The sequence below is a fragment of the Centruroides sculpturatus genome, unplaced genomic scaffold (genome assembly GCF_000671375.1).
Source record: "Centruroides sculpturatus isolate CEXI.00-Female unplaced genomic scaffold, Cexi_2.0 scaffold1054, whole genome shotgun sequence".
NCBI classification, from domain to species: domain Eukaryota; kingdom Metazoa; phylum Arthropoda; class Arachnida; order Scorpiones; family Buthidae; genus Centruroides; species Centruroides sculpturatus.
In genome coordinates, this window is record NW_019385323.1 from 80,612 (window position 1) to 96,680 (window position 16,069).

The 16,069-nt window shown below is 34.2% G+C and overlaps 1 protein-coding gene across 1 annotated transcript in view; it reads left to right on the forward strand.

Moving 5' to 3' along the window:
* Positions 1-10,618, forward strand: part of LOC111637638 (patched domain-containing protein 3-like) — a 30,161-nt gene extending 19,543 nt beyond the window's left edge. Inside the window, exons 2-3 of the mRNA XM_023383178.1 lie at positions 8,771-9,106; positions 9,270-10,618. Coding sequence (XP_023238946.1) covers positions 8,771-9,106; positions 9,270-10,618 — 1,685 coding nt within the window. The remainder of the gene's footprint in view (positions 1-8,770; positions 9,107-9,269) is intronic.
* The last annotated feature ends 5,451 nt before the right edge of the window (positions 10,619-16,069 follow it).

Genomic DNA, 16,069 nt, shown 5'->3' on the forward strand with positions numbered 1-16,069 from the left:
TGTCTAGTTGAAACTAGTTTATACTGAATGTCTTTGTTAAAACCCGTTTTGTCTAGTTGAAACTAGTTTATACTGAATGTCTTTGTTAAAACCCGTTTTGTCTAGTTAAAACTAGAATTTACTGCTAGTCAAGAATGAATTTGAGTTAAAACTAGTTTTAACTAGACAAAACGGGTTTTAACAAACACATCCAGTATAAACTAGTTTCAACTAGTTAAAACGCGTTCTAACTAAAAACGGGTTTTGACTGTAACATATATAGATATAGATGTATGACAATTAAGAAAACCACCGCTTATTATCTGATACATTTAAAAAGCGATAGAAATTTAATTCAGATAAAGACGGACTATTTTTTAAATAATTAACTTTAACACCACATAAAATGTGCTGTACAATTTTACTTGATTTAGTATAGTGAGAAATAGTATTTGGAACGAAATGGTTTTGTATATTTTACAGGACGAATTAAATTTTTTTATGACACTCACATTGACTCTACATAGCTTCGTAATTTATATAACATTCTGCACTATCAAAAGTAGAATATGAATGAAGATTTATTGATGCTTACTACTTCTTCTTTGTTTATATAGGTTTAAAATATCACTAACGTGTCTTTCGTTTAGACACCGTGTCATCACTAATCACTATCACTATCAATATCTAATAGCACTGCCATCCTACATTTACCTATTTTATTTTTATTTGTCAACCTGTAACTCGTCATCCTCAAATTATCTCTAAGTTATCATGTCTGTAAATATGTTGAATATGCTGTCTAAATAGTTGAAATTTTCTCTTTTTCCTCTAACAGTCTACATTTGAAATCCAAGAACTAAATCTACTGACATTATTATTATTTTTTTAATATTATTTTTATTGTCTACTTGTACTACTACCACAAACTAGTTTGTGGTAGTAGTACTGCTGATGAGGAGCATGATAGCCCCAAACACTTGTAATATGTGTACAGAAACTATTACTACAGGTGATATAATAAAGAAATTTTGTTCTTTCCTCAACTAACTCTCATTGCTGTGTCAATCTTTAAACACCATATTATGTCCTATTAATAAATTAAGTCCAAGTAGACAATTAAAAATAATATTAGAATTAAAAAGGACAGTACGGCTTTTACAATTACAATTAAATCTACTGACTTTTAATCTCCCTCTCTAAGCTGTTCCTAACATTTTTCAACTTTAATCTCTCTCTCTGTCTCATTAATAAACACTATAAATTGTGAATAACATATATCATATCTCTTCTCATTGCAAACCACAATAATTTACCTAATATTAATAAATTAAAAAAAAAAATACGGTCCTAACCTTCATAAACACCAATGCCACCCTATCTTATATTTTTTGTAACACTTTAAATCTATCCTATCTTAACATATGGTTTAACATTTCTATACATTTCCATAATTAAATATATATAATTCTCATCATTCCCTTTTGTTCCTGATTCAGAGAGTTCTTGGAATTTCGAAGACATCCCATATTAATAATGTTAACAGGCTTAACTATAAATTTTTTGACTACGTTTTTTTGCCCTTAACGAAAACTCCCAAAAATATTTAAAAATGAACACAAATTGTAAGCAAAAAACAAACAGTTTAATCAATTTAAATTGAAAGTGACAGTTAACAGAAATATAAATATTAACGACATTTACGAATAAATAATTTTCAAAATAGGATTAAAAGACTATTTATAAGCAGGCCTTTAAAAAAAGACGAAGAAATGTGTGAGTTAAAAACGAAGAAATTTCATATATTAAAATAATTCCGAATATTTACTGCTGACTATCTCTATGCTCCAGCCAAACTTAAGACTAAACGCGATTGAAGCGCTCGAAATGGCAGCAATATTTATTAAACTAGAATACAGTCGACCCCCCTATAAGATATAGATACATTCCATTCTTTAGGAATCTGATTTCTTACGAGTCCTTCCAATCACAGCCCGACACGTGTCAAGTTTACGGACTACGGCTGATTGAAAGGTTTTCTTCCATAAAATTAATCGATTCTAGACTAATCCGACTCAACATTTCCAAAATACGTATATTTTTTTTGGAAATAATCCGTATAAACTATGCTATAAATAAAAAATTGTAGGATTACTTACCGAGTGTGCACCCTTTGACTACGCTCGTTGCTAAAGCTTGGTTTCGTCGCGGAACAGCGCATCAAATTGCGGCCGCGATTTCTGATATTATTTTTCTGCGAAAACTTCGTTGACCTTTGGAGACATCATTAATATAAATAATTTTTATCGCCGTTGAATAAGAAATGTTTCTTTCACAAGAAATGTATAAAATTACAGTACTGTATTAGACTTACGGTACCTAATTTACATACTGTACAGACGATAGTTAGCGTAAAATCTCCGTAGCGTGGCGCCACGCTAGACGGCGGAAATTATATATTTAATTATAACAAAGTTACAATAAGTTAATATATAATTATATATACAGTACCTAATTTATATATAATTAATATATAATTATATGTACAGTACCTAATTTATATATAATTTATATAATACTGTCCAGACGATAGAAATCTCTCCGTAGCGTGGCGCTACGGACGGCGGGTAAGTAGTTCGGCTGCCCGATGACGTTTTACGTAATTATAAGAGTTTTTTTTACCGTTGTGTACGGATACCGCCACAATTTTTTCGCCGTCTTATAGGAACTGTAATTATAGGAACTCGTCTTATAGGGGTTCCACTGTATTAAAAATACGTTTAAAAAAACATTAATTGATTGCTCCTGGAAGTCGGCTTCTTATAAAAACACAGCTTCCTTATCATGAAATGTCACGGCACGCTACAGGGGTACATACCAAATAACTTTTGCTTTGTAAAATGATGGATAATGTCAAACAGACTGTCACTGTGCTGTTTCGAAGATGATAATTTTTGATGATAAGCAGAGAAGTTAACCAATGCTGAAACACACCGATGATGACGTTGAAAAATGTATATAAGGGTCGAGGAAAACTTGTGCAGTCAAATCAGTCTTCAAGATCCTTGGTTGTTGTGCGAGAAATTTTGGTTTAAGTAGTGCATCTGGCTTTGGTTTGTTGTGTATCTGTTTAAGGGCCGACCAGTGGCCTAGCGGTCTTCGTATCCTGAACACTGGGAGTTCGGCGCGGTTCGCACCTCGCTCGGACGGGCTGGCCACGTGGAGTTTTCCGGGTTTTCTCCACGTCCCTAACGCCTGAATAGGGGCCAGTTTCCCTTAAAAGACCTCCCGGAAGGCACCCTCCCAGGCAGATCAACAAAGTGTTGGTCTGCCATAATCAATCAAACAAACAGCATCTACAGTAGAGCATCGATTATACGACCCTCGATTAACCGTCGCATCGGTTAACCGACCGTCTACTCGGCAAATCGATCCATCGATCGATTTGAATAACATTTAAAATATTTAGAACAAAATTATTGCTCCCGTCTTTTTGATGACTATAGGTATATTTTCGACTGAGACGTCACACTTGTTTGCATCTTCGCAGCATCTTACTTTCTTTTCTCTACCGTGGACACAGTTAATCCTGGTACCCACATGCGGCAACGGACGACGGAACGGCAAAATGACGTCACTTTTGCCGTCGACGTCGACGGAATACGAAGTTGAAAATTTTCAACTTTTGCCGCGACGGAAAGCGGCACGGTAAAAACTAGACCAATAGGAAGGCCGTTTAGCGATGTCGTCATAGAGATCATTCAAACTATGGCGGCCAGCACGAAGAGAAAGCGTGTCATGTTTAATAACGAGTATTTTGTTGAAACAGTTCGAAAATATCCGTGTCTGTATGACAAAAAATGTTCGGATTTTAAAGATCCGACATTAAAAAAAAACAATATGGACTGCAATTGGAGAGCACTTCGGAATTAGCGGTAAGTACTGATTTATAATTATGACTATATATACGAAACTATAACACGTTTTATAATTGTTATATTTTAAATTTACTAATGTAATTACTAATTTTATTAAATATACCGAATGTTGTTAGGAGATGGTGCCGAAAAAAGATGGAAAAATCTTAGAGATCTTAGAGGTATGATGATTATAAGTTATAATTAATTTATAATTTATTTAAGATATTAATAAAATTGATAGTAGTAGTTTTCAATGGTTAATATTTTAATTTCTTAGTTCAAACATAGAATTGAATAATCAGTGTTGCTTTAGAATATTAAAATAGTACATTACTTAAAAAACCATTAAATAAAATTTTAGTGTAGTAATCATTTATCAAGAAATAATGATGGCAATTTATTTTAACAGCACTATAGGAAATGATGAACCAATCAGCCAACAGATTGAAAGTGCAAATATGAACATTTCTGATACAACAGAATCTTTTTGTGAAATGTAAGTGAAATTGTACAAAAAAATTTAAATTTATAACAAATAACTGAAATAGATAATAACAACTGCTGTTATTATTATAGAGATGAGACATCTGAGATGCCTGAAAGCCCCTGTAAAAAAAAACAGAAAACTTCACAAAAAAGTGAAAACATGTCGAATGTTGCATTGAAAGTTTTCAATGCAACATCCAAACTCCTAACTGAAAGCAAACAAGAAGACAGAATAGACTTATTTTGTAAAAGTCTACATGTCAGACTTCGGGATTTGAGTAAAAAAGACAGGCATCATGTCATAAAAAATATTGAATTTATGATGCTAAAAATAGAAGATAAATTATTGAAAGAGTAAAAAATTTTAAATATACAAAAAGTTATCATTTATTTTTTATTTTTACACTATAAATTTCCTTAACAGGCTATTTAGAATAGAAAAATGAAACTTACTTTTTGACTCACTCTCATACAATTTAAAAAAGTATTAGTTAAAATTCTCGAAACAAATTATCAAATTAATAAATAATCAAAAGTATAATCATAACTAAAACAATCACAGAATGATCATGAAAAACACTTTCTTCAAAGGATAACCACCCTAAAAAGAAAGCATGCCTAAAGTTACCATAAACTACTCAATTACATCCATGAGATCTGGATTAATTGAGAGCTCATATTTTCATCAAACAGCTCTGTAGAAAATCGTATCCAAAATATAAGAAACTTGCTAACTTAATTATGCTTACTAGAATTAGTTTGCACTTTTTAATATAACATTTTAAACAAATCTGATGGTATCAAATCTGAATAGATTCACATCATGTGCATTTTATAAGAATGTTTATCTATTTATATTTAAATAATCATTGGGTAGCCACCTGCTGGAACACCAAACCAAACAATAAATATGTTCTTTTGTCTGCTTGATATTTAGTAAATTAAAATAACTGAATTATATACTTTATTAAACTTTTAATTTGATATGATTTCATTATTATTATTGGATACTTAGTTAGAACATATTAATTAATTTCAACTATACAGAAAAATTTGAAGATACATCACAACAACTGATAATAGTTCCATGAAAAAGAACAGATTTTGTGATAACCTTCATATAATATTACGGGAATTGTCAAATAAAGATAGACATGAGGTACTAAAAACACTGAATTTTTATGTTTGAAAAAAGAAATACATAAACAACACAATAAGTAAATCATTTAGCATATACTTTTAAAATAAATCATGTTTATAAACCATTACTTTCATATATACAAAACAAAATTTTTTACAAATATTTTTACATTATACAAATTTAACCAAGGCCTCGATAAACACAGCTATCTTGCCATTCTACGGCACCTTCAGTACATAAATATTGTGCAAGTTTGTCACGTAACACTTTTGCGTCACAACTATATGTGTTAGATTTTTGCCAACCACATTTATGTAAGTGTTTTTGCTCATCACGCCATTGTCCCAGATTGACTGAATGATCCGAATCTTCTGTGTCGACAAAACCTGTTGGACAGTATGTTGTGCTGCTTTCGGTTAAAAAAAAATTATGTAACACGAGGGAAGCAGCAACAATCAAAGTGATTAAAAAAAATTATTATAAATATCGTAAATAACAGTTTAAAAATGCATATATACAGATATTTTTTGAAGGGGGACAATGGTCTTTACAATTTGAAATCGATCGAACACACTGTGCGCGAATGCTCGTGTAAACGCGCGCCATCTATCGTAGGATAAATGTACTTCGCGGGAGTGTATTCAAAAATTAAAAAACTTTTCAAAGCTTCATGGCAATCGTACTATGCCACAAACCTTCGCTGGAGTATATTAAACAACTTCCCAAAGTTTCACGCCAACCGGATAAACGGTGTGGTAATGCATGAATGACACACACACACACAGACAGACAACCATACATTCATTTTTATATATATAGATTTTAATCGCCGTTGAATAAGGAATGTTTCTTTCACACGAAATGTATAAAATTACAGTACTGTATTAGACTTACGGTAGCTAATTTACATACTGTACAGACGATAGTTCGCCTAAACTCTCCGTAGCGTAGCGCTAGACGGCGGAGAGCATATATACATAATTATAATAAAGTTACAATAAATTAAGTTAATATATAATTATATATACAGTACCTAATTTATATATAATTAATATATAATTATATGTACAGTACCTAATTTATATATAATTTATATAATACTGTCCAGAGGATAGAAATCTCTCCGTAGCGTGGCGCTACGGATGGCGGGAAAGTAATTCGGCTGCCCGATGATGTTTGAGGTAATTATAGGGGGATTTTACTGTTTTTTACGGATACCGGTCACAATTTCTTCGTAGTTTTATAGGAATCGTAATTATAGGGACCGTAATTATAGGGGGGTCGACTGTAATAGCATTACAGCTATTGGTAGCGCCAGGATAGCTATCGACGCCAAGGACCAGTATATCTATCGAATCTGGCCTAACCGCCTTGCTAGGGCTAAACTAACTCTAACTTCTTATCCCTTAGTATTGTAGAAACCTAGCTAAGCCTAGATCTAGGCTTAGCAACGAAAAACTAAAAAATAGCTGAGAAGCACAAAAAAGCACTTCTTTTCTCCACAAAGTTTAAACTCACATTCTCTTTGCAGCGGCTATCCTCAACTACACGAAGAGAACCTTCTTGCAAGATGCTTGTAGGCTTGACTCGGCCTGCTCGATCAACCACGCCGAATCCTTAGCCATTCTTAATATCCTTAGACGTATCCAGGATAATATCACAAGATTCTACGGCAAGAACATAAATATTATTAGCGACAGCCGCATCGCCCTCTACCAGCTCCATAAACGGAACTTCCGCCTCTCCATTATCAAAGGAAGCTTAAAGTTCCTATACTCCATCCAAAACACTGTCACCATAAATTTTAACTAGACCAAGGGCAACTCACGAAGCAGCAGCAACGACAAAGCAGACTATCTGGCCAAAAAGGCTCCCTCTTTGACCACAGGAGATACAGCTCAATCTCTTTGTCTTGGGTTGAAGGCAAACTGGTCTCATTGTAATGTCCTGTTGTCAGAAAGAGTGAGACAGGAGCCTCATGGGGAGTCTCACTCACAAATTTATGCATCTCATTTATGCCATACGTTTCTCACAGGCTTAGTAACCAACCATGGAATGACCCAAATCTTTACAACACAAGGCAACTTCAGGTCCTACCTGTACAAGTTTTTGAAGAATGGCTTGCGCAACTGACACCATGGAAGATGAAGACCCTTTACATGTTAATATCACCTTTCTAGTTCACGCACGCCACCATGCAAAACTTCATAAGGCTGTTGTGAACCACGAGCACCCATAGCCCTGCGAATTAAATACCTTCATCAAGGACCAAATCATCTTCTAAAAATTCTAGAACTTTGTCAGCAACCTCAAATTATCTGAATGCACCACTACAGTAGTGGTATGTAACAGTACGTTACATACCACTACTGCCCAAGTGGTATGTAACGTACTGTTCGTCTCCAGTGTCAGCAGGGATTACTCGAATAGGGGAGTCCCTTTCTCGTCATAATAGTGCGATCCCTTATCTGTTTACTTCCGTCAGGGTGGTTACAACGGAGCAAAATTTCAATGTACCAGATGAGCCACTATCTTACTTGTAAATAAATATTACTCTGCATGGGCAAGTAGTTGTTATCTCACCTTTATTTTTTTAGCAAACGAATCCGGGAAAGGGCTCACGAATCCCAACCTCTATCTCCTTCCCTCCCTTATCTCATCCTCTATCATCCCATTACTCTTTATCTCTCTCTCCTTTAGGGCTATACCATCGAGTTCAGCCTTCCCTTTCACAACTCAGACTTGTTTCTTTCTGTTCCAACGGTTTTTTTACTCTCTCCACCCTGTGGGCACTAAGAGGGCCTCTTATAGCAGGCCCATTAGGGGGTTCGGCCAGGCTCACATACATCAACTTAACATACATCAAATGAATATGTAGAACTGAGCGCTTCAGGATAGAAAATAAAGATAAGCCAAGAGAGAAGCAAAACAGTAGTGATAATAAGGATAACTCGGGAGGGGGTGAAGGAAAATGTAAACGAATGGAGAATTACAGGTATTAGGGAATGTTGACAGCTTTAGATGCCTGAGAAGTAGAAGAATACAGCAAGCTGTTTAAATTATTCAGAAGAATCAAGTACAAGATCCAATGTAAAATATAATTTAAAATCCAAATTTTTAAAACTTTTATAACAATTGTAATCTATATTACGTAATTAATGTTACTTTCGAATTAAACAATTAAATATAAATAAAACTTTGAGAAAAAGCTAACGAAAAACGTTTTCTTTTTTTTTATTCTTAGGAATCGGAATGGACGACACATTTATCATGTTATCTGCATGGAAGAAAATAGAAAAGACAAAGTGTCTACGAGAAAAACTGGCGGAAACATTAGCCGAAACGGGTGTTTCTATCACACTCACATCCCTGACTAACATCGCTTCTTTCGCGGTAGGAATTATATTTTCATCTACACCGATGATCAGAATATTTTGTGTCTTCATGGCAACGTGTCTCGCCTTCGACTACGTATACCAAATCACGTTCATCGCAGCTCTTTTCGTGTATTGCGGAAAGGCAGAAGAAAGAAATTTACACTCTTTAGTGTTTGTTCCTCTGCACAACTTCTCGTCTACAGGTAAAATACAAATATATCTCCTTTTAAAATTACACTTAGAATTTTCTATTTATTTTTCTACCGAAGCCCATTAATATTGTATCTATTTTAAATTTAAAATAGAGTATATGCATTAATTTATGTTTTCTAATTCAATTAAATAACGATACTATTTTACTTGCAGATACAAAGAGTTTTCTGAACAATATGTTTTGCTACGTTCAACCCGAATCGACCGATAAAAACAGTCGTTGTTGGCTTGTTAGTAACACGTGGGAAAATTTCATCCAATCTCTAACAACGAATGTTGCAAAACTTTTTGTAATAATATTGTATCTCTTGTATTTAGGATTCGCAATTTGGGGCATTACCAAACTGTCTTTTGAAGCTAATCTAAATATAAATGTCATTGGAGGTTCATACCGACATTATTATTACGAGTTACAGAAACAATATTATTATCAATATCAACACAGGTTACAGTTTATCATTCTAGAAAAGCTGGATTACGCCGATCCTCTCGTCCAACAGAAAGTCGAAGAAACGATGCAAACGTTGGAATCCGATCCTCTGATTGCTGGATCGCTAATGACGGAATCCTGGTTGAGGAGTTATCTTCGGTTTGTTTCGGATAAGAGAATATCTTTATTGCTTTCTTCGTATAATTTGACAGACACCGAGGATTTTATATTTGTTCTTAGGAATTTTTTTCTACGTGTTCCCGAGGCGAAAAGATTTAAAAACGACATTTCTTTCAATGAAAACGCAACAAATATTATCGCCAGTCGCTTCTTTATTCAAACAAACATCACGCGGGATGGGAACCATTTCTACCGTCAATTGGTGAAGTTAAGGCTGAAAGTAGAGGAAATGCCGTTTCGCGCAATCATCTATAATCCGTTATTCTACATTTTCGACCTCGTCGATGCCATTCCTGTTACTTGTAGTCAAACCTTATCCATTGTGTTGGTGACGGTATTTCTGGTATGCCTGGTGTTGTTGCCAAATGTCATTTCTATCGTATGTGTGTTATTTGACATCGTTTCTGTGGGAATGGGTGTATTAGGTTACATGTCCTTCTATGACATTAGTGTATCGGTGAGCACTACTACAACGTTAATTGTTATTATTGGATTTTCTGTAGATTACGCCGCACACGTTGCGTGTGCTTACGTGTCGTGCAGGGATGCGGATCCGAATTGTCGTTTAATGTGGGCTGTATCTATGACAGGAATTCCAACTCTGCAAGGTTGTATAACAACTCTTTTAGCATTGATTTTCAATTTACTTTCTCCTTCGGTCGACATAAAAAATTCTGCAATAATTATAATTATCGCTTGTATAATATCAATCTTACATGGAATATTATTTGTTCCCGTCATCATGTCGACTTTAAACCGGTTTTGGATTAAAAGACTCCAAAGAGAAAAACACAATACGAATAATAAAGTAAATAATTTCGCAAAAGGAGAAATTTCGTCGCGCGGGGTTGTGAACATGGCAATGAACGAGATAGATAATAATTATACTTGACAGATTACACTAAGTCAATAATCAAGAATACGAACCCATATAAATATACTGTATTATTTTTAATGGAATAAATCTATAACTGCTCATACGTATATTTTTGTAAGTTCAAGAAGAACCAGAAGAGAGTAAATGTTTATTTTTAAAGCTTTAAATAAATGAATAATTCTTATACTTATCAAGTACTTCTATGATACTCTGATTTTGATACACAACGTATCCGTTTCCATATTAAACGATTCTTTCGTATAAAATGGAGTTGTGACGTTATAATAATTTTTGATAATCGTTTATGTTTTGTCTGTCGAAGTACAGAAAGTACATTACAAGTCACTTCAGTATGGAAAACAGATTTTTTGTAGAAGACTTAAAATTGGAATGTTTCCAGTTTATTGTCGAATTTGAATGTTACCTTTTTAAAGCATTTTTTAAAATTCTTTACTGTGTATAATGACGGCATACATTACTGAAAAATAAAATTATTTGATATGGAAAAACGTCTTCCGGAAAAACGAATGAAGCTTGTGAAAATAGATGAAAATTTAGCAGAATTAATCGACAATGAAAAAACAAAACTATAAGGGCACGTGCCGGTGCAAAGTAGCCCGGTTTTACCGTACCTTTACTAATTAACAAAATAGATTGAAAAAGTTCTGCAGGTGAGCCGTCGTGGTGCTCAGTTTGTGTGATCGTGTGTTACTTGTTAACGTCTTATTTCAAGAAAACTGCGTAATCTTTTTAATTTAAGCCAACTGTTAAGGAATTTCTACGCTTAATGGCTTTATGAAGTCCGTGAGTATTGAGTCTCTTAGGACAATGATTTTGATTTTGAAGAGAGTAAAATTTGCTACAAAATTAGGATAGGTTCTCAAACTAACGCGATTTTACATTTGAAAATGGAAGAGTTTCCTATTGCAGCATTACAGAACGGAATGGAAAATTATCACGATAACAATAATAGTCTACTCGTTCAATATTACGGCATCGAGTTCTCCGACCTTTTTCTAAAAATGAGAGTTGTAAACTATAAGACTTCAGCCAGGAATGAAAGATATGCAGTAAGATTAAGACAAAGATTTTTAATTTAATATAACAACTGACATAAGGGGCCATCCATAAATTATGTAAGGTATTTTCGGGTGGGTAGGGGTCAAGAATTTCTTACGATTTCTTACTCAGGGGTAGGGGAGTAATAGATCTCGTCTTAAGTAATATTCTTACTTTTTTCTTTGTTTTCATTTCGTTGAGTAGTGGCGTTTTGAATTTGGCTTTAATTTGGTGGTTTCTATTAAGAATGCTCATTGTCTCGTGTGACGAGATAGAGTAATAACGCTAGCAGATTCACGCTTTACACATTTTTTGTCATGGAAGAAAGGCCGTGCGATGGTTTATCTTTCGTGTTTTTTATTACAATAAGTGCACCACTTCTATGTGTGTATAACACTAAGAATACGTAAACCAAAATACGCGATATAAAGTACACACAAAATTAGTATTCGGCTTTTAGTGATAACTAAAATGTAAAACTAGAAATTATAAATTATAAATAGCATTTTCTTTTATATTTTTTAAACATAATTGTAAAAAGTATCAAACAGTGGTTTCTGAACAAGCTTATCGAGTGAACACGGCCACCCGAAACCAAGCGTAAATATTTTAAATTTCAGAATAAGTCTATCTTGATCGTAAATTGGGCAATGATACATCGTATGGTCGACGGTGTCTTGGTTCTCTGTACAGAAAAAACAAGAAGTAGCTTCTGCCCGGTTATACATCGCCGGGTAGCTTGTAAAATTACCATGCTCAGTAAGCAGTTGAGCAGTAGCAAACGTTCATTGAACACCAAGAAAATAAAGTCTTGTTATTCTACCGGTTTTACTGCTTAACTACTTTTACTGATTCCACTTTTGCGTAGCGTTGTCACGAATATAATTTTTAAGGCTGCTACGCGAGAGAGGGATGTGAGTGTAGTCCAAATCAGTGACCTTTGCAGCCGACTTAGCCTCAAAGTCGGCTTTTTTCATTTCCCAATATGCCAGTATAGCCAGGAACAAATATAAAAGTTATCTTATTTACAAGATTTTAAATATGGTGCTGGATATATGCGATTTTATTGCTATTGCAATTGGGATTTAATAGAGCTTTTAGGACGAACTGAGAATCACTGTAAATGTTGATAGTTTTGTTTGGTAGTGAAGTGGCCCACTAAACAGCTTGGTAGTCGGCATCTTCTTCAGCTCGATAGATGGAGGTATGTGGGAGGTATCTGTACCTTCTAACATATTTTTGGCAAAATATGTCAGTTTGCAGGAAAATACAGATACTTGAGCCGACAAGAAGGGAGCTTTTGGACCCATTTGTGTAGATATTAATGTTTGCATGATTATCCATGGAGGATGCGGATGAGACCAAATAACATTGTTTACAGGATGATGATCGGAGATAGTAGGGTAATTGCAATGTGGTAGCTTACGAACAGCCGTAGATAAAAGTAGAGATCGTTGTTGAGCCTTGACGTTTGTAGTTCTGGTGTAGTAGTTTAGAATCTTTTCTACAATACATAGTGGCAAAGGAAAGAGCTCCGCTAGTATCAGAGAGCATTAGTAAAAACAGTTTTGTAGCACTTTGAAATTCTGATGGCTAACTGGCTTTGAAAAGAAAATAATTTACTTCCTACTGAATTTATATTTAGAACCTAAGGGTTTTTAGGGTTTCATAAGAATATTTATTTTTTGGTTAAAATCTTGGTTAAAATCTTTGTATAAAATCATGCCGAAATATTACGTAAGATATGGAAGGGGAAAGTGGATCAAAGAAAATATTATGGTTTCTTACACAGGGGGTCTAGAATGGCCGAAATCGCCCTTACGTAATTTATAGACGGTCCCTAATGGGAAGTTTGCAGTTGCTATTAAAAAAATATTATAAAAATTGAGAATAAATTTCATGATATATTGTCTTCATGGCGTCAATTCAATTCCAAAAACGTACAAATTGAAACAGAAACGGTTTTTATATATTAACCATTAACGTAATTTTATATTAACCATTAACCGGGTTGCAAAGATTCCGTCACCATAATTCTTTGTCTCTTTCCAGTCTCAACAATTTCCCAAATAATGACTGATTTTTAAATTAAATCTTATTTTACACATATGCTAATTATTCACGCGGAAATAACCAGATAACGCGTATATATATTTTTAACTTCTGTTATTAATTAATTAATTAATCAGCCACTTGGCGCCAGATTAAAATCGTTTTGTAACGGCAGAAGCATTCAGTGATGAAAGGTCCAAAAACAATTTCAATTTGTTCATCTTTCCAGCAAATTGTTACTTGCAGAATAGAATACATTTGTCTCGCGACTTGACATCTTTAATTGAAGATTGTTCATACTTCTTAATTATTAAATTAACGTGGTTGACACTAGCTAGCCACTTTGGCTAAAGTTATCCCGAGAAACTTTACCATTCAAGGGAAGTATTAAAAGTTTTCTTTTTACAACTTACCAGTAAAAAAGAGGGAAACGTATTATCCGAATTTAAAAATGCAATGGAGGAATATGATGGATTTAAAATTTGCTGCGTACCGATAATGATGAGACTACGGATGAGTCTAACATTCTTTTCGCCGGATTTTTGAAACCGAACAAAATTAATGAGTCCACAATATATTGTATAGTTTAGCAAGATTTTTGTGCAAACAAAATCCATAAATCTAAATGCCGCTTGGCTAGTGTGATTAAAAGAAGTAGATACGTAACCGATACCGATGTATCGGCGTGAGGCTGAAACTACCTTTCAGTGTATCCTGCGCCAAAATTTACTTTTGGTCCATCTTTTTTTAAGGAAAAAATACAAAAAAGGAGATATGATAAAAATTGTCGGTTAGTTTTTAACTTTAACCAAAACCGCTATAGAGTCGGTCTTCTTAGCGGTCAATTCTAAAATATGACAATAAAAATAAAACACTAATCTTTTTCATACCCCAATTTATGACTTCCTTTCCTCTGGACATTATTTTTCTACACCGTTAGTTACAGTGCCGTAAGCAGTTGCCTTCGTGACGGCACTGTACAGGCCTATCGTAATATTTCTGATATGTCGAAATCAATTCGTTTTAAAAAAATGATATTCTAATCTTTTCTTTCGATACGCATCCTTTACATCGTTTTGCCTTGGCAGACATTCGGCCACTGACTTATCACGCTGTAATAATAACTCATTTAGCGCTCTTTGTGCACGTAATTCGCTACAAAAGATCACGCGAGATACGATTGTTGTTTCTTTTAAAAGCGAGATCTTGGTAGGCGGCGTCGCGTGGCGATGGACGGGTGACCCGAGAACAGGTTTAGAGATTTGACAACGTTTTAAGCCAATTGGCAATTTGGTAATAATTTTTTTTTTCAAATTGGCGATTTTTCTGGTATTGTTATAAGTTTATTAGCGATGTGTTTGAATGTTCCCATAGAAACAAGGCCAGACTTGAACCTAAGCAAACTAGACAATTACAATCGGTAAGACCCGATTCTGAAAGGCACCAGTAGATGGATTCTTAAACGTTTGTCTTCATGTTTCGATTTAAATCGTTAAAGGAAGAAATGGTTCATGCTTAAACTGATTAGCCTTCGGGTCTTTATTTATTAAAATAGCTGTAGAGTATGGATGGAAGCGAGTATCAGATCGGGTCTCGTTGCGTCGAAAATTATCGGTATCGGATCGTGTTATCTTTACAAATAACCTGTTTGATTAGAGGTGATGCTGGTCTGTCACTCATAAAGCGTCCTGGCAATTTTAGAGAAAATCGATTCTGCCCGTAGGAATCTGCTTAATGATGCGGTAAGATGACTTATTTGAGGTAAATGCTTAATAAGTATTTTTTCAACTGTATTTCGTTCTTCAGTTCAAAAACAATTTACCACGTTTAACTCTGTCTTCAATTTATTGCGGAGTATTTTTTCGATTGACAGCGATGTTTGATTTGTGGAAATTATTTCCAAAGCAACGTTATTCGCTTCCCAAAAAATGGGATCTAAAACCCTGTGCTCAATATTTCATAATAGAAACCTTTGCTACGCATCATTTCCTGCCACAAAGTTTATAAAAGCAAAGGATAAAAACAGATCAACAGACTCCGTTTTCCTATATTGTCAGAATTGCTACGTCGGAAATGAAACTAAAGTAGTTTCCATATCGTTGATAAAGAGTTTGACCAGCACTACAGACAAAAAAAGATATTTCTGGAATAAGTAATTAAATTTCTTTCTGCAAATTATGAATAAAAATTTGAACGTTTAATGTTATTTTAATTAATATTAAATTTCAGAACGTAATGTTTTTACGTTTGAAAATCCCGTGGACTTCTGATGTTTCCTTTACTCTATATTGGCCTTCGGGAAGGTTTAAATCGGACGTCGCTGGTCCAGAGTGAAAAACTTTTAAAGTCTGGTGC